The sequence below is a fragment of the Cydia strobilella genome, chromosome 1, assembly GCF_947568885.1.
Source record: "Cydia strobilella chromosome 1, ilCydStro3.1, whole genome shotgun sequence".
NCBI lineage: Eukaryota > Metazoa > Arthropoda > Insecta > Lepidoptera > Tortricidae > Cydia > Cydia strobilella.
The window spans coordinates 34275512-34300379 of NC_086041.1; the positions used below are offsets into that span (position 1 = coordinate 34275512).

The window sequence follows — 24868 nt, forward strand, 5'->3', positions numbered from 1 at the left end:
TCACGGGACAGTTTCCCAGAAGCGAACGGGAAGTTAACAGGATCTAGAATACTAGATCCCAGTTGACCTAATAACGCAAGTCATTGAGCTCGCTAGCCGGCTTGTGACAAGATGGAAGTAATTACATAAGCCTCGTGCCGCACACCATACAAAATGGTTGCTGGGAAAGATTGGGTTAAATTTCATTTTATAGACGAAAGAGATGCTAGGTACTTTAGTTGTTTTGATGAAAGTTGAAATTCAAGACTGGTATTAAAAACTGATAACAATTAGCCCAAAAAGCAAAACAGTCCGACACGGATAATTTCATTATCATTTATAGATTTCAAAATTTCGTTACGATTGGTAAAATTTTGGAGGAGGAAATAGTCGAGTACGAAACCTCGATTTTTGACATTTTTACGCAGTCGTTAAGGGCCACTTGCACCTTTCCACTAACCCGGGGTTAAGCGGTTAAACTTGGAGTTACTATGGTTACCAGTACAATTTGACCGTGACCTAGCGTCATTGGCCGTCATTGGCGGTCAAAGGATAACGTATATCCGGTTTTCACGTAACAATCAGTTGACATACGTCTTGTTTTTAAGTCCTTTAAGTTATATTTCGTATTAGGTGTCCTAAGATCTTGCCTCTCCTATTCCTTATGGTATTTAATAAGCTTCGCCTTTCCCCTACCATATTCAAAACCTCTTCATTCGTCTTTCTTACAACTTTTTCCTAAACATCCTGGAAGGCAAAATTGAAAAGACGAGAGGCAGTGGAAAGCCTAGAATCACACATCTGAGCCGCATCGTACGAGCAAGTCAAAAGACTGGCTCAGGAAAGAAAGGATTGGCAATTACTCCACCGACAAGAGCAAAGCTCTTAAGTTATGATGATGATGATGAAGTTATATTTAAAGTCCACTATCTTGTTTTTAGACAGTACGAGTTTTCGTAGAGGATTAGGATATTTAGCATATGATAACACGCGAAATGTTTCTCTTGCCCGAGTTTGGTACAACGTGGGTATAACATAAGCAAATATTAATGTTTTGTTAGGTTATAGGATCTCGTTTGTTATGTGTCGAGATGATTTGTGGTCAACCATGCGAGTATCTTTACCCTTCTTCTTTTTCTTGCTTCTTTCGCTTTCCTTTAAGTAAAATGAGCTAACTTAAGGTTTTAAGGTACTTTCCCTTCAGGGCCCATTAATTTTTTCCACACTGTATACATGTTACGTAAATGTTAATGTTTACGCCAAGTTTCACGTTATTTTGTGCATGAGCGGCTTTTTAATGGCAGGTTCGTGTGACTTAAAGCGCGCAAAGTGAGTTGATGAAGCCCGCCACAGGGTTTATGACGCGCTCCTGATGAAGCTGGTGGTAGAATAAACTTACATTCGACGTTGAGGTACGCGGACGCGCTCTGGGGATCACCAATGCCATTGGACACCTCGCACAGGTACTGGCCAGAGTCGTCAGCCGCCACAGGGTTTATGACGCGCTCCTGATGAAGCTGGTGATAGAATAAACTTACATTCAACGTTGAGGTACGCGGACGCGCTCTGGGGATCACCAATGCCATTGGACACCTTGCACAGGTACTGGCCAGAGTCGTCAGCCGCCACAGGGTTTATGACGCGCTCCTAATGAAGCTGGTGGTAGAATAAACTTACATTCAACGTTGAGGTACGCGGACGCGCTCTGGGGATCACCAATGCCATTGGACACCTCGCACAGGTACTGGCCAGAGTCGTCAGCCGCCACAGGGTTTATGACGCGCTCCTAATGAAGCTGGTGGTAGAATAAACTTACATTCAACGTTGAGGTACGCGGACGCGCTCTGGGGATCACCAATGCCATTGGACACCTCGCACAGGTACTGGCCAGAGTCGTCAGCCGCCACAGGGTTTATGACAAGCGCTCCATCCCTCCGGATAGTGACGCGGGTCTCGAGCGCCGCCACCTCGGCCACGGGCGCGCCCTCGCGGAACCACTTCACTGTCACGTTTCCGGGCAGGGCTTTGGCCTCGCAGGAGAACTGCACTTTCTCGCCTTCTAGCTTCGTCTGGTTCGTTGGTGGCATCTGGAAGATACACGTTTCTTTAACATTCGTTTTCCCAAATATAAATTTACTTGATTTACCTTCTGATATACATGGAGCGCTTGTTTAAAGCGGTTGGCAACTGTCAAAGGTTTGCAGAGATGGCGCCATCATAGCTTGCCCCTTTTTCTATGAGATTCCAGGGCATTAAAAAAACAAAAATTTGAAAACATTTCTAGTGATTGACAGGGTAAGCTATGCTGGCGCCATCTGATAATTATTTCGACCGGCCAACACCATTGAAATAGTGGTGATATAAAGCAGTACTGACCGTGATGACCGCTCCGCCGGCAATGATGACCCTCGCCGTGTGCGACACCTGGCCCTCGCCGTTCCTCGCGATGCACGTGTAGTCCCCTATGTCCTCGTGGCGAATGTTGCTGATGCGCAGCTCGGTGCCATCGTTGAAGATGCCCACGGTGCCGGACGGCTCCACGGGGTTCGCGTCCTTGTACCATAGGATCTCGGGCGTGGGCGTGCCCTCTGCCTGGCAGTTCAGGATTATCGCGTCCCCTGGACCACGGACATTTTAATTAACGAAATAAATTTTAGCCAGCACGTGCCAAAACTCAGGGTATAGTATTCCAGTATATGTGACGTTTTCAATCAAAAGGTACCACATTGTCGCTTACCATAAGGATGTAAATTGCTTGTATCTTTATACGAAAAACCCGTCATAGCGTCCTTATGGCAAGCGACAATGTGGTACCTTTTGCTTGAAAACGATACATATTAGTACAGTATTCCACGTATAAGTGGAAACATTAGGTAGTTTTATGTCAGTCAGTCAGTTAAGGCGACTGTACAACAAATATTTTATTTTTTATTATACGCTAGGTCAAAGATTGTTATTGTTAGCTGCTGAAAAGTATAACTTCAAAGTTCAAAGCTTCTTAGAAATAGGTTGGCGTTAGACCAATAATAGGTAGCGATAACACAAAAACCATACAAATTTTATGAAATAAAACTATTTAAGAAAACTTATTATATCGCGTATATTGAACTTATAATACATCCCGACGTTTCGAACTCTTTACAGCGTTCGTGGTCAACGGGTGACTGAGCGCGGGTGGAGACGTTTTCATAGTTTTATTTCATGAGTAACTATCGCGGTAACCGAAGACAATATTACATACAAATTTTAATCAATTAGTAGAAACAAAAGTGATTATACGAAAAAGTCGACGGTGCTAGATTAAATATCAAAATAGGATTTACGAGACAATCTTACATAACTTTTTTTTCAGTCTTTCAGTCAGATTTTTTTATTCTATATTTCGACACGATATGTTAAGACTTTCTTAAGCTTAACAGTCCAGCGGTCAGCCTAAACACGAATGAATGAATGGAAGTATACAATATGCGAGGGTAAGCGGACGTCATGTACAAATACCTCTAAAATTGCCCAGGCCACGAAAAAAATAATCTAAACGAATTCACCTAAAGGGCCCACTGACTATCAGTCCGCCGGACGATATCGGCCTGTCAGTCAGAACAAAAATTTACCAGTTCCGAACAACTGACAGGCCGATATCGTCCGGTGGACTGATAGTCAGTGGGTCCCTTACACTGACGCTGGCTGCGTCAGCCGTGATACCTTTGCGAAAATTTTGTTCGTGAAATTCGGTCGAAATTGCCAACGTAAGTGTACGGCCGCTGAGGCAAGCGACAGTGGCATCGAGCGTCCAAGGGATTTGAGGCAGCTTGCATACGTTTGTTTGTTTGATTTTTTTTATATTACGTCGGTGGAAATCAAGCATACGGCCCGCCTGATTTTAAGCAGTCTCCGTAGCCTATGTACGCCTGCAACTCCAGAGGACCGACCCTAACACTCCGCACCCTCGTTGAGCTCTGGCAACCTTACTCACCGGCAGGAACACAACACTATGAGTAGGGTCTAGTGTTATTTGGTTGACGCCGCGCCGTAGGCGCTACGCGCGCTCGAGCGGCAGTTAAGCGTATTCATTGGACATTTTTTTCGTGGCCTTCGGATAAAGTTAAAGAATAAGGACAGTACCTAAATTAACGTATATAATGTCTTCCGGTGTGATGGAGAAGCGCGGTGGCGCGTGCACGTCGAGGTGGAACCAGGTGCCATTTTTGTGCTGGTTCGGTGACCGGTTGAGGAACACCACCTTACACTCGTACCAGCCCTGGTATAACAACAAGTTCAGGTGGGTGCGTACACATATGCACTAAATGGTTCTTATAGTCATGGATGATACTAAGTGAACATGTAGTGGTTAGGTGGTAGGGGTACTTTAAAACGAGTTGTCAAAAAAAATAATCTACATTGTTTTTTGACAACTCGTTGGAATCCTGCGACATGTTTGGATGGATAGACTGTATTTTTTTTATACCACGTCGGTGGCAATCAAGCATACGGCCCGCCTGATGGTAAGCAGTTACCGTAGCATATGGACGCCTGCAACACCGGAGATATTCTACGCGCGTTGCCGACCCTAACACTCCTCCCTCTTATGTTACGAAGTTTGCCATAAGTAGAGGGTGGCTAACGAAAGTTCACTAGTGTATTAAATTACGCGGCAACCCTATTGGACAAACTTTACAAAATATATTTACAAGTTGCGGTAAAAGTGACTTTCCGTTCTACGCGGATTTCTTTGTGCATAAGTGGATACTGCAGCCCATTCCTAATTGTACCTACATATATGAAATAAATATAGCTACACCTACTGCTTCGTAATTGATAGGTTTAATGTTCGTTAGCCATAATGCGCTTTTGTTTTTTTGAATTTTATTGATATTGCTACTTTTTTACGAAATTAGTTGTTTAAATATCCTTTAGTCGAACATATATCTAACAAATCAAAGTGCCAAGAAAAATGAAATATTGTTTTGTTAGAATTAGGGCCTGCTTTACAATGCCCAAGTAAAGTACTGAATGAGCTACTTGCCACTTATCTGACGAATAAAGTCATCGTTAGTGTTTCACAATCGTCAAATAAGCTTAACTGATAGATAAAGTGCTTTTTTTGCAGGAAGTTTTATCTGACAGTTAATTTATTTGTTAATTAGCTATCCAATACTTTACTCAGACTTTGTGAAACAGACCTAAAGATTCAAAATACAATGGAACGGCTAGAGGATATTCTTTTTTGTCACAAGTTGTCATTAAAACAATAGCGAATTCCCTTCCTCCCGATCAAATAACGCAATCAAAGCTAACCTGACATGATGACAATTACCTGGTCCGACTCCCTAATGTTGGTGAGGTTGAGACTCGCCGCGCCGTAGGGCGAGTCCTCCGCCACGCGCGACACTCGGCCCTCGTAGCCCTCCCCGCTGTGCGTCGGGTAGCTCTCGTACCAGATGTAGATCGGGATGTCTTGTCCCTACACACACGGGATAAGGTTACGGTGGGAAACAGCTGGCGCGAAGGGAACACACGATCGTTACACGACAAAAACGTACATTCAATGGTATCAGAAGACTGGACTGAGCAGAGCAACAGCTGCTAAGCTGTGTGATTATAAATACAACTGCATTTATATGGCCTCTCTGACTCTGATTGTCATTTTTCTCAAGATCAACCAACTTGAATTGTGGGCACCTCGAAGTTTATAGTATTTTGCACATAGCTTGGGTATCGTGAAAAATACTGTAGTCAATACTACAGTCACAGTGAAACTGTATTGTTTCTTGGCTGCTCCTTCTCTTCTATTTTACGAACGCCCTAGTAACTTTCTAGGAATTTACTTCTAATGTTGAATTCGGAAAATGATAGACTGTGCACTAGTGAGATTACGCAGCAGCACTGCGCGCGCTCGAAATATTCTCTACGAATAGTACAAGATGGTTTATTGAAGCTGTTGCACTGCTCAGTGAAGATATCAGTTATGCAAAAGCGACAGTTTGTCGTGTAACGATGCGAGTGTGTTAGCCGTCTACCTACTCGGAAGCCGTCGCAGCAGTTCCACTACACATCCGACTCTGTCTACACACCACACGACGACCCAACATTTATACGAACAGGAAAACAGAATCAGATCTGTTATCTCATAACAGCAGACATTAATACCTACGGTATAAATCCTTAAATTCAAAAGAGGCAGGCAAGATATTGTCTGTACTGTTATGAGATACGGTTATCTACTTCTCCGTTTATACGCTACAAGAACATGCAGGGATGAAAATAACGCATCTGATGCTTTATGTCTCAATGGTTACATATAGCGACGATTGGCTGTCTTTTAAATCCAACAAAGCTTTCTTCTGTCTCATTCCACAAGTACGCTGATTATGGAGAAGCGAGTACAAAGGCAACTCAGGTCTTTTCTGGTTTTGGAATTATCCATCTATCATTCGACTATTTCAGCTGAAAAATACGCTATGTCTTAAGATTACAATGGCAGTGTTACATGTTTGCATGCTGAGATAATATAGAAAAATAAAAACTAGCTACATCATGCGGCGGGGGTGTTATGCGCTATACTTAATTACTTAGCCGTTGGTTACAGTACAGTACAGATACACAACGTTAGTACAGGTTGACTACATTGCGGAAGGTAGTGAGCGGTACAAGCCCGCAGCCACAGGAAGAGAGACAGACAGATCCGCCGCCAGTGCGAGGAGTGGTGCGTGCCCCGTGTGGCCGTGTAAGCGACGTGCCGTACCCGAGAAATGTGGTGCTCCCAACAAAAAATAATGATCAGATATGTTCAGTGTATAGTGTAGAGTTCGTTCTAACGGGGGTCTGCTGCTCTCTCGGACTCGTTTTGAAGGCCTTTGTCACTGTGGTTCGATCGCGGTAACGAGGCATTATGCGGAAGGCGGTTACACAAAAGGCTGCGCGGGCGCGCGCGGGGGGAGGGCGCGGGGCCCGCCCTGCCCCCGCGCCGCGGCGCCGTACCGGGCGGACACGCAGTGCCCTATACTTTACTCTGCTGGCCGCGAGACGAGCCGTCCTCTACTGAACAGAAACACACACGAGTATTGAGCAGCGTTGTATTGTAAGAGTGGAGTGTGACCGTCGTACCGTTTCGCCTACCTTCTTCTCCCACTGCAACACGTACGGCACGGGGACATCCTCGGGGAAGTCCACCTGGCAGTTGAACACGACGCTCTCGCCCAGGATCGCGGTGATGTGCACTGCATCCTGGTGTTCCTGGTGGCACGTTACTGCAACAAATATATACACTTTAAATCAAGTAGACATTAAGCCGAAATTTCTGAATGCCTTGAAACGTATCAGACGGAAAATTAGAAGCTTAATGATGTATAGCGAGAAAATACGGCCTTCCAAGGATATATAATAAGAAAGTGAAGATACTGTGGAGGGAAACAGCAATACGTGTCAGGTTCTACCTGTGTTGCTATACTTGCCGATAATGAAGGAGTCGGAGCTTGATCAAGAGTGATCAATGAACATGAAGAGCAGTAACAGCAGCCAATCTTGGAGGTCATATCCTACAAGGGCGGAGAAGTGTATGTATGTATGTGTGTGTGTGTGTGTGTGTGTGTGTGTGTGTGTGTGTGTGTGTGTGTGTGTGTGTGTGTGTGTGTGTGTGTGTGTGTGTGTCTGTGTGTGTGTGTGTGTGTGTGTGTGTGTGTGTGTGTGTGTGTGTTTGTGTGTGTTTGTGTGTGCGTGTGTCACCTGGCAAGTGCGTGAGTAGCAGCAGCAGCAAGCCGGCGGCGATGTGCGGCGTGTGCACGGCGCGCCAGCCCATGCCTGCGCTCCCATGTCACGGCCGCGCGCGGCGACTCATCGTTGATGCATCACCTTGGACAATGGACAATAATTTTACTTAAACACAAATATGCAAGTATATTTATATTACATGAAAAACAATTCGGTTTCCAAAAGGGGAAAAACACTACCCAATTACTAGCACAATTTACTGATGAGATTAATATGCACCTTAATGAGAAAAAACATGTCCTAGCGGTAATGATTGACTTCAGCAAAGCATTCGATACCTTAAATCTTAATAAATTATATAATAAGTTACAACAAAGCGGTATACAGGGGCCGGCTCTGAACTTGATAAAGAACTATCACACAAATAGATACAATACGGTCAGCATTGCAGGAGAGCAAAGTGAGCTGCTGCAGTCTTACCAAGGCACAGCACAAGGCTCTGTGCTCGGGCCAACCGAATACTTAGTTTATGTCAACGATATGTGCAACATATTCAGAGAGGCCTCCGTATACCAATTTGCAGATGATACTTGTCTAATAACAGCTGATACTGATATCTCAGAGGCACAACGCAGGTTGCAGCGCGAATTTGATATGTTATGCAAATGGTCCCACGATGCAGGATTAACTATCAATTACCAAAAAACTAAAATATTGCATATAAGGTCACCTTACATCAAAACCAACATAATACCCAAGATTACAGCACACAAACACCCTTGTTTGCATGGGTCAGGTTCGAGCTGCGACTGTGAGCCCCTGGACTTAGTAGAACAGCATAAATACCTTGGACTTATAATAGATAATAAATTTAATTGGAGTCCGCACATTGACCATGTATGTAAGAGACTAAGAGCTGTACTCAGTAACCTGACAATACTTAAAAACAAAATGCCATATAATACACTCCGTCTAATATACATGGCCATGGCTGACTCGGTGATAAACTATGGAATATCTAGCTATGGCAGAACCCACAAAAGTCACCTACAGCGAATATATAGTTTACAGTTAAGAATCTTAAAATCCATTGTACCACTAAAAATCAAATATAAACATAAACATAATTATGATAACTTATTCCAACATTGTAGAATAATGAATGTGTATGATAAAGTGAAACTAGCGATAGTATTAGAATATAGACATAAATTGGAAAGTCTGAATAGGTATGACAGGCCAACTAACCTTAGAGTACTATTAAATAAAAAATATTTCAATATACCAAGTAGCAACAACTATTATGGGCAAAGAGTCTGGTCGAGTTATTTGCCACACATCTTAAATAGTCTTCCTAGAGATATAATAGATAATTTAGAAGAGGGTAAGCCCCATAAAATTAAAATCATGATAAAAAAGCACTGCCTGAATATTTAAGTTAACCTCATAATTGTTATATATAGCATATTATACCATAGACCATACTTAGCATACAATCTATTAGAATGTAGATTAGGCTAAGTCTGTAAATAGTCTTTGTAATCTTTCTTGAAATAAACAGTTTAATTTTTTTTTTTTTTTTTTAATTTAAAAAAACTACGGAACCCTAAAAAGTAGGACTTGAGAGATTCATGCCAATAAGTTATAGATACTGGAGCCTATTTTCTGAGGCCAGTTTCAGCACGCTGAATGACATTTTCCAGTCCAATTCTTGGACCGGCAATGAGTGGTGATGTTAATATCACTGACAGATGACAACTGTCACCGTGGTGAAACAGGGGCCTGATGGTTTTATATTGCCCTAATACAACCCTGACATCGTTTTGGTGAGTATCAAAATTGTGGGCGATTGTAATTAATGTAAGTACCTATCCTAAAATTCATAAATACATTGTTAACTTTCGAGTAAAGAAAAAATACAAATGTGAATCAAGTATTTCGTCTTTCGTCAAATAGGGCGAAGTATGTTGCAAGTATCTCATTTTATTAATGAAATTGACAAACATTTGCTTGAGTTTTGAATGATTCACGGTTAGTTTCACTAGAGTTATATTGACCGGGATATAGAACGTGATTACCTTTTGTATTGTAATGCCGGGAGCTCGCAAACAATACAAAAGGTAATCACGGTCTATATCCTGGTCAATATAACTCTAGTGAAACATTTGTTTGTATAATATGCATTAGATTATGTGTTAAATATTTGGCGTATATTTAATAGCATTTTATTTACATTAAGTACCCAGGTAGGTATAATTTTGCTATTAAACTACATATTACGCTCATAAATTTCAGTCTTGTTTATGTACCAGCATCGTGTTGTTAAATATAGTTTTGAAACCTAGACGGTAATTGTAAGCTGTAAATACTGAAACTAGAAGATTTAACTACGTAAATAACTGTCCAAGTATAATTTTACCCTAGCATCAACGAGTACAACCACAGGGGGTTGATTTATTTGCACTTGATATAATAGGTATTACGGTACGGTTGAGTTCACAAACAACTTCACCTTAACATTCCAGAAATATCGCCTCTATGATACTGACAATAAGGTTGTGATATTTATTTTTGGAATGTTGGTTTGTAAAGATATTTATGAATTCCTCCAGTTATATAGTCGGTTACATTGGCGCCCAACGTGGGGCTCGGAGTGTGTTTACACTTACACTCGTGCCACAGTTGGACCAAGCTAATTCTGCACCGACCGACCCCCCGACCGAGCGACAGCAAAAACGTTTTTTCTTATTATATAGGAGACAAACGAGGGGGGGGGTTGTACTTACAACCCCCCCTCGTGTGTTCTGTGTGTGTGTGTGTGTTGTGTGTGTGTGTGTGTGTGTGTGTGTGTGTGTGTGTGTGTGTGTGTGTCTGTGTGTTCTTTTGTTTGTCGCACTTGCGTTGCCGTCCTTTAGATGAGAGAACGCTCTTTTCTTGAAGATTTAAAGGTCGTATCGGTCCGAAAATACCGCAGGCGAAGCAGGAGAAACGCACAGTTGAGGACTGCCAACCATTTAAGTGGTGAAGACGGAAATCCGTGATCTTCCGCTGTTCCGCGTCAGTTTTCTTAACAGTGAGAATTCTTAGAGTTTTGAATGATTCATGGTTAGTTTCACTAGACTTATATTGACCGGGATATAGACCGTGATTACCTTTTGTATTATTTGTGAGCTCCCGATATTTCGACGCAGTTACATGCATCATGTTCATGAGAGATGTTATGAGCGCTGTCTACACAACTTTGACACCCACCCGCTATCTTCAGTCACCCGTGAACATGATGCATGTAACTGCGTCGAAATATCGGGAGCTCACAAATAATACAAAAGGTAATCACGGTCTATATCCCGGTCAATATAAGTCTAGTGAGAATTCTATACATTCGTATTATTATCTATTTTGTAGCGTAAATATAAACTTAAAGCTAGTCAACGATGCAAATTGCGAATGATACCTGGTATTTCCGTGAAACTATAATATCCGCCGGCGGCGTCTCTATTAATATGGGACACCGCCTCGGCCCGCTGGGGAGTGTAATTTAACTTGGAATCAAATATCGTATCGAGAACTTCTTAGTAATTTCATCGAACGAATAAATGAGCTTCATCAAGAAGGATAAGTCGCTAACTACTTATTAAAGTTATTAAGTTCCAATTACAAATAAATAAATAAGATATAAGAAAATTTGGAAAATAAGTATATCTACAACGCGTCTTGCGGAGGAGTAGGGGGCTAATACAAAATTGTAGGTATTATATTGATTTTTTACACGTTTTTATAAAGGCAAATGCCGTGAAAAAAACACACAAACTAGACTATATTTGCGAGGGCGCCAACTTTAAACTTTTAAGGGGCTACCCGAGGTTTTCATCGATTTTTGACAAGATTTGAATCGTATCTCCTACTTTTGCACTACATATAGAATTGTAAGACAAACAGCTATCGGTTCTTCAATCTTTTATCTCTATTTTTGTCTACCGGATTTTGAAAGAAATGAATACTTATTTATTTATGATTTTTTTAAATATTGTCTACAAAAACCCTTTTTGTGTATCTCGATTGCTGTAAAAGATCTTACATAAACGAAATCCACATACTTGGGTTCGTCTTTGACGTCTCTAAAAATAATTAACACAAAAGTTACACACACCATTAACAATTAATTTCATATTTTTAAACTTCTAATAGGCCTCAACGTCCACAGTTGCACCTACCTAAATATAGCTCCTCCTCTACTCCCTATCTCTAGGTTACTTAATGTTGTTGACTGTAGGTAATAGTCAACAACGTTACTTAATGTTGTTGACTGTAGGTAATAGTCAACAACATTAAGTAAGCGAAAAACTGATTCGGCCTTCGGAGTCGCGAGCAGCTTACAAAAGCAGGTAACAACAAAATCGATAAGCTTATTGCTAAGTACGCAAAGGCTGGGCACCGAGGCGAACCTAGGGTTACCAGATATGGTACAACATTCACCTCTCGTATTAAACAAATAAACAACTTGTTTATTATAGTGTACATTTTTCTATTGCTATTAGTTTGTCTTCTAATCTTTGTCGAATACATATTGTGTAAGAGGATTGCGATCAGTGTTTATGTTTTCATATTGTCACGTTTTTAGCTCTGAGGGTTTCTTAATACTTTGTCGGAAATTAAAAATAGTTTATTACAAAAAACATCAGTTGGTTATTCAATTGCTCATACCAGTCCGTGCACATTCCTTTAAAATTACCCAAATCTTTACAAAACGTAAAACAAAAGAGAATAAAAGGGCATGATAATCTTTCTTTAAAAAATCAAACATAATATTATAAGATTTTATATGTTCATGTTTATATGTCATTTTGTTTGATTTTTACACACTTTTATTTAGCTTCACTGCGTATATACCTTTGTATATACATATAGTGCTTCAAATCTTGCAACTAAAATTTGAAACACTTCCCGGTATCTGATTCAGTTGAAATTTGGAGTACTGTCGTAATTCCGGTGACAATGCATAAATATGCTAACATGGAGGTGTTCTGATGATGCAGCCGGTAGGTAGCCAAAGGAACTCCTCGATGGAAAAACATAAACACATCAAGTTTAGGCTCATTAGAAAGGTCTCAAGAAGTACTCGATAGACATGCAAATGAGAAGAAGTACAGTCAGCAATAAAAGTGTGTGTCGAAAAAAAAAATGTTTTGACAGTTACTTGTATATACGATGATTGGACTAAACTTATTTAGTTCAATTGTAGGATGTTATTTAAGGGTGGATACCTTCTTGCTCTTATTTTGTCCAGTCAGCCAGTGGACAGGCTACTCTCGATACAAAAATGCATGATTGGTAAGAATCCACACAACAACGGTTAAAAGTCGTCCAGAAGAAAGTAAACCTGGCAAAAAAGTTGACGCATTTTGCTTCAAGTGGCCAGTGGTTGTTCCAGTGTGTCAGAAAAAAAAAATCTTACGTGTGATTACCCTACGAAGGCGAGCTCCGACCACGGCCTGCTCTAAAGCTATCGTGATGGGGCGCAATTACCCACGCAAGTACTGAAAATAGTCCAAGGACGACAGCACAAAGCCAAAACAACGTACGCTGAATTCCATTATCCTGGCGTTTTGTCCACTTGGGATGCCGTGGTAGAATGCCGGGGATTCGGACAATATCTAATGATGTTTCGTACATAAGTTTATGGACCCATTGATATGGGCCGGGGTTTGAACCCGCAAACTCAAGAGCGGATCCAGCTTTATGGTCAGGGTAAGGGGGGGGGGGGATGTCACATGGTCAAATTATAGTTATTTTTTCGCAAATAAAACACTGTAACATATATTGTAGACCCATCCCAGGGCCTAGGGGAGAGGTTATTCCTTCTCCGTATTCCTGATAAATGACGAAAAATCCTGTATGTCAGTAAAATTCCCGCGGTGGTAACCCTAGGGTGCCACCAGGGGGGGCTACCGCAAATATCTAAATTTGAAAATCGTCTATTCGCCTGTCTTCATTGATGTTGCTAATGCATTCTGATAAATTACACGGCATACGTTAACAGTCCCATTGTCGTACGAGTATCTCCCATACATTTTTCCTGCACTATTGCGCATTTTTTTTGTGATACGGCAATATTCTTAAGATTTTATCTTGAAGCACGGCAATGTGAGTACTTCGTAAACGGCAACCAAAAAATTCGACAGGAACAATACCTACTGCCTCTCGCATATTCGAGCAATAGACTGTAGACTATGGCCTGGTGGCCTAGCGGTAAGAGCGTGCGACTTTTAATCCGGAGGTCGCGGGTTCAAACACAGAAATAACATATACTAATCTATGGTTCAAACCCCGACTCGTACCAATGAGCTTTTCGGAACTTACGAAATATCATTTGATATTTACCAGTCGCTTTTCGTGAAGGAAAACATCGTGAGGAAACCGGACTAATCCCAATAAGGTCTAGGTTTACCCTCTAGGTTGGTCAGATGGCAGTCGCTTTCTTAAACTGGTGCCTACGCCAAGTCATGGGATTAGTTTCCAAGCGGACCCCAGGCTCCCATGAGCCGTGGCAAAAATGCCGGGATAACGCGAGGAAGTAGACTGTAGACGATGAAAGTAATCCGCGGTCGGTAAGGTCGGTTTACCAGTTTACCACACAGATGCGGATCCGCCGCATCCAATGTGAAGACCGGCTAGGCTATCGTCACAGAATAAGTAATAGTATTATCATACAGAACGGCCACGCACCGCCCCACCCCGACTCGAATTTCCTCGCCCCGCGACAGCAGATTGACGGCCATTTGCCGATCGCTCAGTAATATTTTTAAGCAATTTACTTACACTATGACGCATGCCGCGTGTACAGACGTGCCGTTCACACATAGAAACGCAAGTGATTTTTGATGTATGGCGTGTCCGCCCTGTGCTATCGTGATGCGGTGCCATTACCCACGCAAGAACTGGAATTAGTCCAAGGACAGCACCCAGCCTAAACGTGCGATGTAGAATACAGCACGGATGTACCTATCATTTATTTGCACGGAGCAAAAGTCTACCATGCGAATTGAGTCGTTTTTGCAAAAGTAAATTGAAACTACTTTCTGCTTTATAGTATGAGTTTTCTCTAATTATTTTTGCGCCTAAGACCCTAATCTAATTGTGTGCGCGTGGCACGCGTTCAGACACAATGGCCGACCCCTAACATAAAAGAAACAATGGCTTTTGTTTAACAAATTAGGGTCTTAGGCGTAAAAATCATTTGAGAAAATTCATACTATACAATTTGGCATTTTTAGCCCAGACAAGTAAGAAACACAGGTGCGTAATATAAGGTCAATGTGGAAAAAACTGGCTTATAAAATGTATCGCGTGCAAGACCGTCATTCATAGGGCAAGAGCTCTCATCATATTCATATTTACTCAGACACATCATCATACGTACTCAGACACAGTCAAAAAGGGAAAGCTTCACTAATTCTACTCTACCGACCTTCTGTAAGTCGAGTGACAAACACAAGACAAACGCAAGAGTTAAAAGCGACGAAAGAGCTTGTAGGTTGTCTTATAAAAAATAAAAATTGTTTATTTCAGATCATCACATCCATATTTTGTTAGTTAATCAGAAAAACTTACATCCTATGTTAATACTTACATAAAAACACACAACTATTTACAAACTAGTATTCAGTATTCATTTATTTCTTGCTTCCATGGTACATTTTTTGGTAGTATTTACATATTTCTTATGGTATCACATGGACCCTGAATAGGGTGTAGCAAATACAGATAATTTAATTAAATAACAGTTACTTAACTATATCTAGTGGCTTTTACAAACTTATAACTACGTATATAAACTTTGTATACACATTATAAATAACATCAGATGAACATGGGACAAGATGGATTATGTATTTAGCCCTGCCTATCACCACCTCTACCCAGTATTTTGTGAGGCGGCAATCTAAACGTTCGGACAACGTGCTGGAGGCTGTTGCTACTGCTACGCACGCGCTTTAGCAGAGACGCTATTATTTTACGCCTAATGGCGTTTTAAATAGACGGTTTTACCCACTTTAGGTACAATTGTGACGCTTTTTTAGCGATTAGATAGTAACCTAATAGGGGATATTACTGCAATGTTCTGCCACCAGAGTGCAGGACTAGCCTATTTAGTAAATCATGGAGTAACTTATACATTCTGTACCTTTAACAGGTTTTTGACAAGTTTTCAGAGATTATAAAATATGACATTGATGCATCAAGGCGATTTGCTTACAGAGAACGCGAATCCTATCTGCCTCTATCGCTCGTATATGCAAGAGTGACAGAGATGTTAGATAAAGAAATTTTCTTGTTTCACGATAGACCCTCAGATTGTGGTAGAGGCGCCCTGGCGCCCCCTACCCAGAGTTTCGCGTAATATTCCCTGTAATGTTTATGAAGTAGTCGCGCTGGTGCTATGTAATTATGTATAATATGTATTTTGTTATTTTTGTTTCTTATTGTACTGAATTAACATTTAAATGGATAAAATAGTAAAATACCGCACATTTTTATACCTTATAATCGCTCTTTGACTCATCAAAAACTAACATTTTCCGAGGATAGAAAAAGTTGTGTTGACCTGCCTCGCCTGTGCCTAAATAATGCAGCTGCAAATTTTGCATTTGCGATAGAACATTTACTCCCAGCCCAGCTTTGCTTACTCACTGCACCGAGGGATAAATAATTGCACATGCATTTCCCCGCTAAATTACCAAAATGGAAGCCGGAATGGTGAATTCCAGGTAACGCATGTGTGTGAACGAGACAATGCTATGCTGGTATATAGCCATATCCCGCTTGCACGCCAGACCGGCTTATTTCTCATGCAAATGAGCTCAGCTGATTAACCTTTGGGAACTGCTAATAAGGGGGCTGCGGACTGCTGCAGTTGTTGCAGGTATGGACACGAGAGTTGAAGTCACGCACACGACAACAAAATCAAATAATTTGTCAAGGGACTGTCTCATTTCGGGCGTAGACGGAGAGAGTTATACTGTCTTTGTCTTGCTCTGGTGCTGGCGCCCAGAAGCAGGGGATGAGTGTAGTTTTTTATTCTTATTTACTGACAAGATTTGCTTGACCAACTATAATGACGGAGATTTTGAAATTAGTAGTTAGAACAAGCTAAGTTGGCTGGTTGGTTGGTTGGTTGCTCGCCTACGTCTAAGCTGACCAAACCAAATCACTTTGTTGGCCAAATTGAAGAAGTTTGTCACAATTAAACATGGCTACTATTAAATTCATGCTTATGAGTAAGATAGGTAATAGATTTACGTTTCCCGAGCTTAAAGATGTATCAAGGTATATTGGACAGACGTTTAAACCAAGTTGTCAAACCCAAAGATATGGAGCAAACGGGTAAGATCTTAGTATACTTTAGATAGGCCCATCTGGGTAACATCGAGTCTTAGATCCATTTTATTACTTAAAAAACCGGCCAAGTGCGAGTCGGAGTCGCGCACGAAGGGTTCCGTACCATTACGGAAAAAAACAGCAAAAAAATCACGTTTTTTGTATGGGAGCCCCATTTAAATATTTATATTATTCTGTTTTTAGTATTTGTTATTATAGCGGCAACAGAAATACATCATCTGTGAAAATTTCAACTATCTAGCTATCACGGTTCATGAGATACAGCCTGGTGACAGACAGACGGACAGACGGACAGCGGAGTCTTAGTAATAGGGTCCCGTTTTTACCCTTTGGGTACGGAACCCTAAAAAAGATTACCGAGTATTGAGTACCCACTAAATCTTTAGTACCTATCTGTTTTTGCGGTACTTATAGTTTAAAACAGTTAATTGCTGGTCGATTTCATTGCAAGTTATATATTACTTAATATTCAAGTAATTTAATATAAAAAGAGAAAAAGACGCATTTAACAGTGCTCAAACCTCCCATTGGGGTGCCCAAACCACCGGACCACAGGGCGGTTTGGGCACTTTTGACATGGTCTAAAAAATCTTTTGCAATTTTAGGTCTGCTTATAGATTCGTCTTAGTGTTCTTAGTACTAATTGAAGCCAAATAGATGTGCTACTAATATATGCAATAAAAACTGGATTATGTTAAAATGTTAGGTTTTTATCACGACTTAAGTAAAAAAGTGCCCAATGCTCCCTCCCCTACTATCGCATTTATAATATTAGTAGGGATTCTGAATTTGCCATTGGCTACGGGCCCCTAAAATACTATGTTCGCAACACATGAACAGAATGTTGACTGTTCGGTTTACCGTACCCACATCATATTGAAATTGTGGAATACTCCCGGGATGGGTCGCATTCGATACCTTTGTACTCGTACCTCGACACAAAGGCAGAAAAGGTAATTTCGTTTTGGAAATTGGTCGGTCATCTGAGGAGCATATTTTTGGTTGTTTTGGGTTCGTACCCGAAGGCCGAAGGTATCAAGGAAGGGGACCTATTCTAAGCTTTCAGTTTTCGTATGATTTGGCTTTAGTTATCAACCATGTTAAAATATTGACAAGGCTTTCGGATTTGCGGTTTCCTGGTAAATAATAAAAAGTAAAATATAATAATAATGAAATTTAATCGCGTTCGATCCGGTAATGACATTAATTAAGTAAAATATAAGTCCCCACTGTCCCCAGCGTGTTTTTCGTTTTTCTAAAACTTGAAAACATATGGAATTTAATTTTGGTATGATTTAAACTGGTTAAGCATGAAGAATAAGTTTTGACAAAAAGAAAACAAATAAAAAGTTACAAAAAGTCCAACTTACACATTTTTGTGATTTGGGGAAAACTTACGGTTCGGTCGAGTCTGGTAGGTTCAAGTGCCGGTCGCGTCCTTTCTCTACATATTGTATGGAGTTCAGTCCGACCGAACTTAGGTACGAAATAGGGTTGCCACCTTTTTTCTATACACATATAGTATTTTTGTCAAAATATTGAAAAAATATAGTATTTACTGGGAAATTTGAAAAAAAAATAAGACGCCGATTTGAGACGAATTAAAAATCCAAGTCGCATACGATGCGATATCGGTGACATTTGTATACCCCATTCTTGAGTGATGAAAATATAGTATTTTTCGTACTATATTGTTTTTGTATAATATATAGTACAAGTGACTAAAATATAGTACGATACTATATATTATAGTATGGGTGGCAACCCTAGTACGAAAGGAGCTACATGCCATCACTAGGTCACCCCGGTCTCGTTCGGTAACTATACCTACTCAATTACTATGGTTAGAGGGCGGACACGCTATACATCAAAAACCACTTGCGTTTCTATGTGTAAACGGCACGTCTGTACACGCGGCATGCATCATTGTGTGTGTAAGTTGCATAAAAACAGTACTGAGCGGCCGACAAACGGCCGTCAATCTGGTGTCGCGGGGCGAGGTAATTCAAGTCGGGGCGGGGCGGTGCGTGGCCGTTCTGTGTGATAATACTATTACTTATTCTGTGGTTAGAGCGTCACATATAGATACTGGACATGTCAAAAATTTATGTTCTTAGTTTGCGTTCTATAGACTCATACTCCTACTTTATTGGTAATATAAATTACAGGTCAGGCTTACATGACTAATATAATTTAAATGTTGTCGCACAGCCCTTAGTTTCCACACAGACGTGTAGACACCCACGTCAGTGAACCCCCCAATCTTCATACACTCACCATTCATCACATTCACTCTAAACCCTTAAATCACAGGACCCTTTTAACCATTCCTGGTTAAGTATAATCCGAGCACTACTAATATTTACAAGTTTTTGTCACGGAAATCAATATTCTACGTAGGCAAAGTCGCGGGCTAAAGCTAGTTTAAGATAAGCCGGGGCCGGGTAAGATATTTGATCCGAACCGAAGTAGTTAACTGAGGGGGAGGTGAACATAATTTATTGCCACAAAAAATAAAGGTATCTAATAGTCAGTCTTTTCTTCTTTGGTAGGGAATAGAAATATTTTTGTAGTAAATGGAATTGCGCAAAGTAACGCCTGACTACAAATATTCAATTGTTTAAAAAATCAAATTTAGGCATTCTAGCCAGCGAAGACTTCATTGTAACCACATAACGTTAACACGTTATGCAAAAGCGCAATAGAAGCATTATTTATATGAAAATGCCTTACGCTGTTAGTTTACAGTTCAATAAACATAGAGGCTTTACCATAATGTTATATTAAGGCGGTTCCCTGATCCAGAAGGCGAAAAATCTCCTTATATGATCCTGTTTTTCTAAGAGGCGTTGATATTCGTAGACGTGGGTGGAAAAAATATATGTAGTTCTTGACTATATTATCTTAACAACATAGCTTCCGATACACGAATTATGACACTTTGCTCGATACAATTAATTCCCAAAGTAACCTCTAACTCGGACTTTTAATCCTACTTTACTCGGTTATTTATTATGTGATACTATAAACAAAAAAAGAAGAAAAAACAATCTTAACATAAATAGTAATTTCATAGCTTTAGAATTTCGATATTGTAAGGTAACGTTTTTAAAATAAATAAAAACCGACAAAATTCGATCAAAATTGACACTTGGCGCGTATGTTCTTTCCCGTTCTTTCTTGCGAAATGTGACAAAGACAGCGGCAAACCGATGGAACGCCGTCTAATCAGCAACTTGGAACGTTGACTTAAGTAGGTAAGTTTAACGTAAAATTACTGACGAAAAAAAAACAATTTGCGACTAGAGGTAGCTAGAGGAGGATTTAAAAAATACTTAATTTGATAAAAGAAGCAGATTCTCTGAGTCACTTTTACTACACAGATTTTCTAACATTTATTTTTAGATTTAGGTTCAGGTTTAAAGATATTTATTCTCATAAAAGACAAAGAAAAGTCACTTACACGAGAACAGAGTTATAAGTAAAAGTAATCCTATTTACGGTAGCATAAAAGTCGCTTGAGAGGTACACGCTCAGGGTGTTTTTTTAAAGATTTCACTATGATTACGGTCGATTTAAAATAGAAAAGTACCTTTATAAATATATGTATATTTATTGTTCTGAAATTGCACAAATTGACTGTCTAAAAGCGGTGTAAGTTTGAAAATGGAAAATATCAATAAAACCCTCTAGTTTTATTGATATTTTCCATTTTCACACTTTTTGCACTTCATACTTAAGCAACACTTAAAGTCTATTTTTTAATTACGTAGACTTAAATGATAACCACAAATGTCAAACGTAGAAATAATGATACCAGCTTAAAACAAACAGTGCTGATCCGTGATTTCGGTTTGTGAATAACCGATAAATATTAAATTAATTTTAGATTCAAAATAAACAATACATGAAATCTACTCGCTACATGATAGGAAATCCATACTTAATATTATAAATGCGAAAGTGTGTCTGTCTGTCTCTCTGTCAGTTTGCTCTTCACGCTTAAACAGATGAACCGATTTAGTTAAAATTTGGTAAAGGGCTAGTTTGAGTCCCGGGAAGGGACATAGGATACTTTTTATTCCAGAACTCACCCCTTAAGAAGCACTTACCTCACATTTTTACCTACACTATTTCACCCTTTTTAATACCTCTCCTAGTGTCCCCTTTTAGCACTTCACGGATTATCCGTTTATTGTGTTGCAGAAACTTCATCAACAAATATAAGTACCTCCCAATAGTTTATTTTCGGTTAGTACCGGTTGTAGCACATCACTATTTATAAGCCGTAAAAAACTAGCAACACATGAAATGTCATTTTAGTCTACACAATTAAAAAATAGGCTTTACTCTAATAAATAAATAATAATAAATAATAAATTCTTTATTTGGCAGGCAAGAAACCCAATTTTTACAATCTAATATAAAGGTGTACAAATAAACAAAAAAAAAATACAGTACAAAATACTAAAACTTACAACCTAAAACAATGAAATGAAACATTTACAAACTTATGCACTAAAGATGGCCGTTCTCGGACCGGTGCAGTTTTCGCCAATGTTGTAATGCAACGCTTACGAAGGCATCTAGCTTACTGTTGCTAGTAGAAAGTGCTCCTAGTTTAGTACGTATATAACATTTTCAAAATTAAGTACACTGCATTCGAAATTACCCCAATGTACCTTATGTTTATCCATACATATTTTAGAGGATATAACCAAACGGAGTAGCCATTAACAGTTCCCCCTCTGTCGAAAATAGTCGGCCAATCGTCATACACAATGTATGGACTGACGTTTATGGTTTATCTGACATGGTTATTTTGACGTTATGTATACATTTGACGTACCCCTCCCCCGCAATAATTGGCAGATTTTTCTGTACAGCAAATTACAGACAAGTCATTGGTTATATCCTCCAACATACATATAGGTAAATATTAGATTTTTAGAACGCTATAATTTTAATACATGTAGGCACGACACCATGTCAGCGAATTTGAAATGTGGTCAATTATACCGTGTTCGTTATAAGGGTTGCGTTAAAATAGCACTGGGTACAAATTAACGTGCGTTGAAACGACTAACCCCTCTGCGGACACAGCAAAAAACATGCGTACAGGGGGTCGCCCTTAACTTTTACTGTTGAAATGGACCGGTGCATTGTAATGGATATGGTTTTTTTAAATTGGATGAACTAATTTCTTAAAAACGTATTGGTATCACATTTGATATTAATTTTAACCTCTGTCTATGATATTGATAAGTATGCTGACCGAATTTTTAATCATCTTTTTCCTTTTTAGAGACCGATTGTTTTTGCTCTATACATCACATGCGAGGTTCGAAGCCACGATTTTTTACGACCACACATATGAAAGGTAAAATGAATGCAATATTGCCAATATTAAACGGGTCTTGATTTTTTTTTCTAACCATAGAACACATAAAAGTAACGCAAAGTAACATTCATACTCGTATTACTGGAGACATCAGAATCATTAAACAAGTCGAAATAAGTATTTACCAGATTATGAGTTTAATTCATATTTAATATTATTTGACCTTTCTGCCAGTTCAATATTCCTAATTTAAAACACTTAATAGCAATGAAAATGGGTCACTTTTAATTAGGAAAGTTATCAAAGCATTTAAACAAAATGAAATAGTTTTATCACCAAATTGTGCGCACAGCTTAAGCTAATTAGACGTTAAAAACCGTCCGAGTATATTACTATTGTAACACAATAAAGTAGTCACACATTTCTGTAAAACATTAGTAATAAATCAGGTGTGGTGCAGATCTCTATACTAACGGCCTAATTCGTACCTAGACTCTCCTCGTATCCCACTCGTTTCTCTCGATCTCGGGCTTCGCGGGTCGGGTAGCAGGCTATAGGGCTCCGTCATCTGTGTCTCCCGGTCATGGGCGCTAGGGCGAGCGTCCCGCAGCGGGGCAAGCCGGGCACTGCCCGCCTGGGCTGCTATTGATCGCTGCGCGCGCAGGCCCGCCCGAATGAATGGTGCCCGGACTCACGTGCTCAGTTCGACCTCACCATCACCTGACTTACCACCGAATACCATAATTGTTAGATGATTGGTTCAGCAATTATGGGGTTGTCGCCGTTACAATGGCCTCTGTTCTTACCGCCGAATAACATAATTGATAAAAAAAAAAAAAAATTTAATTTATTGACAGTAAACAATTTTCCAAATACATGAATACAAGTGGAGCCCAACCTAGGCTACGCCTGAGACTTGGGCTTCTAGAATACAGTTAACATATGCAGACATTATACGTAGGTACTATTATTGATATGGTTTAGCAATTAAATGCGTATGTTGGGTATCTGTTTCAGTGTCTAATAATAATAGTAGATTCTTATCTTATCTTACAAAGAGCTTGTATATATAAGTAATTCATTACATCACTTCTGTGTCCGATTATAGCTTTGATTGATTGACATTTATTACAGAAAACAATATTACTGCTTTTAAAAATATATTCTAATACAGTCGGGTTATATATAACAGACAGAAAACGTACTATAACCTAAACCGTTAAAGATAGGACTTTGAAATTCGAAACATTACTATATATAATGTTATGATTAATTTTAATGTACTTACTAACATGTAGCTATAGGTAATGATAATTATGATGACATTACTAACAATGTTTTATGGAACTTTTAGTTTTCCGAAATAAGATTTTTTTTTATATTCTTCAAAGTTTGTAGAGTTCTACGTACTCACACAATTATTTATAATTCAACCAACCGAATGGCTAAATGGGTTAATTAGAGTATTTTTCAAACAGCATGGATACGGTTACACATGTCATCCTCATACAATTAATAACCTTAAAATACAAAATCCGCAAAATAGTACTGAGATGAGATATGTCACCGTATGACCGTACCCATGCCACAGGGCGGACACGCTATACATCAAAAATCACTTGCGTTTCTATGTGTGAACGGCACGTCTCGTCTGTACACGCGTCACGCGTCATAGTGTAAGTTGCTTAAAATTAGTACTGAGCGGTCGGCAAACGGCCGTCAATCTGCTGTCGCGGGGCGAGGTAATTCGAGTCGGGGCGGGGCAGTGCGTGGCCGTTCTGTATGATAATACTATTACTTATTCTGTGCCCATGCTCTTTGAAAACTACTATAATAATATTTAATTAAGAGCTAGTCCCAACTTTTGTCACAATTGGTAAACTTACATAGTTTGGTATCGACAACGATAACATATGAGTCGATATTTAATTAATCACTATAGCACTGGTACCTACATTTAGACCCCGAAAAACCGAGCTTAAAAATAACATTTCAACTGTATGCTGTCATATAGCTTTTTAGCTTTCCCCCATCCACCTTTTGTGTATTCGGAAGGAACGGCAATGTATTGTTCGCACGAGACTGCGAGTTTTCGGGAGCGTCACTATTACTCTTGAGAATACGAAAATGCTCGCAACATGTAGATATCTGAATACCTATTGAGGCTAATCGAACGGTAACAAGGGGTCAATTCGACTTGACTTGACACAGATTATATGGCAAAAATGACCACCCTATAACTATGTGGAACTGCGTCACTGGACTATTGGCGCTCAATCCCAAACTAAGGCTACGCGCGCACTGCGGACTTCTACCGTGCGTTTTTTTTCCGCAAAATCTGTGAAGTATGCAACCTCCTTGAAGTGCGCGCACTGCGGAAAATAATCTGTATGCGGATTAAAATCTGTAGTTTGCTGCAGATTGGTTGCAGTGCGGCGCCGC

General features: G+C 39.9%; 1 protein-coding gene across 1 annotated transcript in view; it reads right to left on the reverse strand.

Annotated features, from left to right (window-relative positions):
- LOC134745031 (protein turtle) overlaps positions 1-24868 on the reverse strand; it is a 139219-nt gene that overhangs the window by 23138 nt on the left and 91213 nt on the right. The window contains exons 3-8 of the mRNA XM_063679014.1: positions 7702-7827; positions 7084-7226; positions 5294-5440; positions 4102-4237; positions 2356-2597; positions 1796-2066 (exon numbers count right to left, since the gene is read on the reverse strand). Of these exons, the coding sequence (XP_063535084.1) occupies positions 1796-2066; positions 2356-2597; positions 4102-4237; positions 5294-5440; positions 7084-7226; positions 7702-7774 (1012 nt within the window). The 5' untranslated portion in view covers positions 7775-7827. The remainder of the gene's footprint in view (positions 1-1795; positions 2067-2355; positions 2598-4101; positions 4238-5293; positions 5441-7083; positions 7227-7701; positions 7828-24868) is intronic.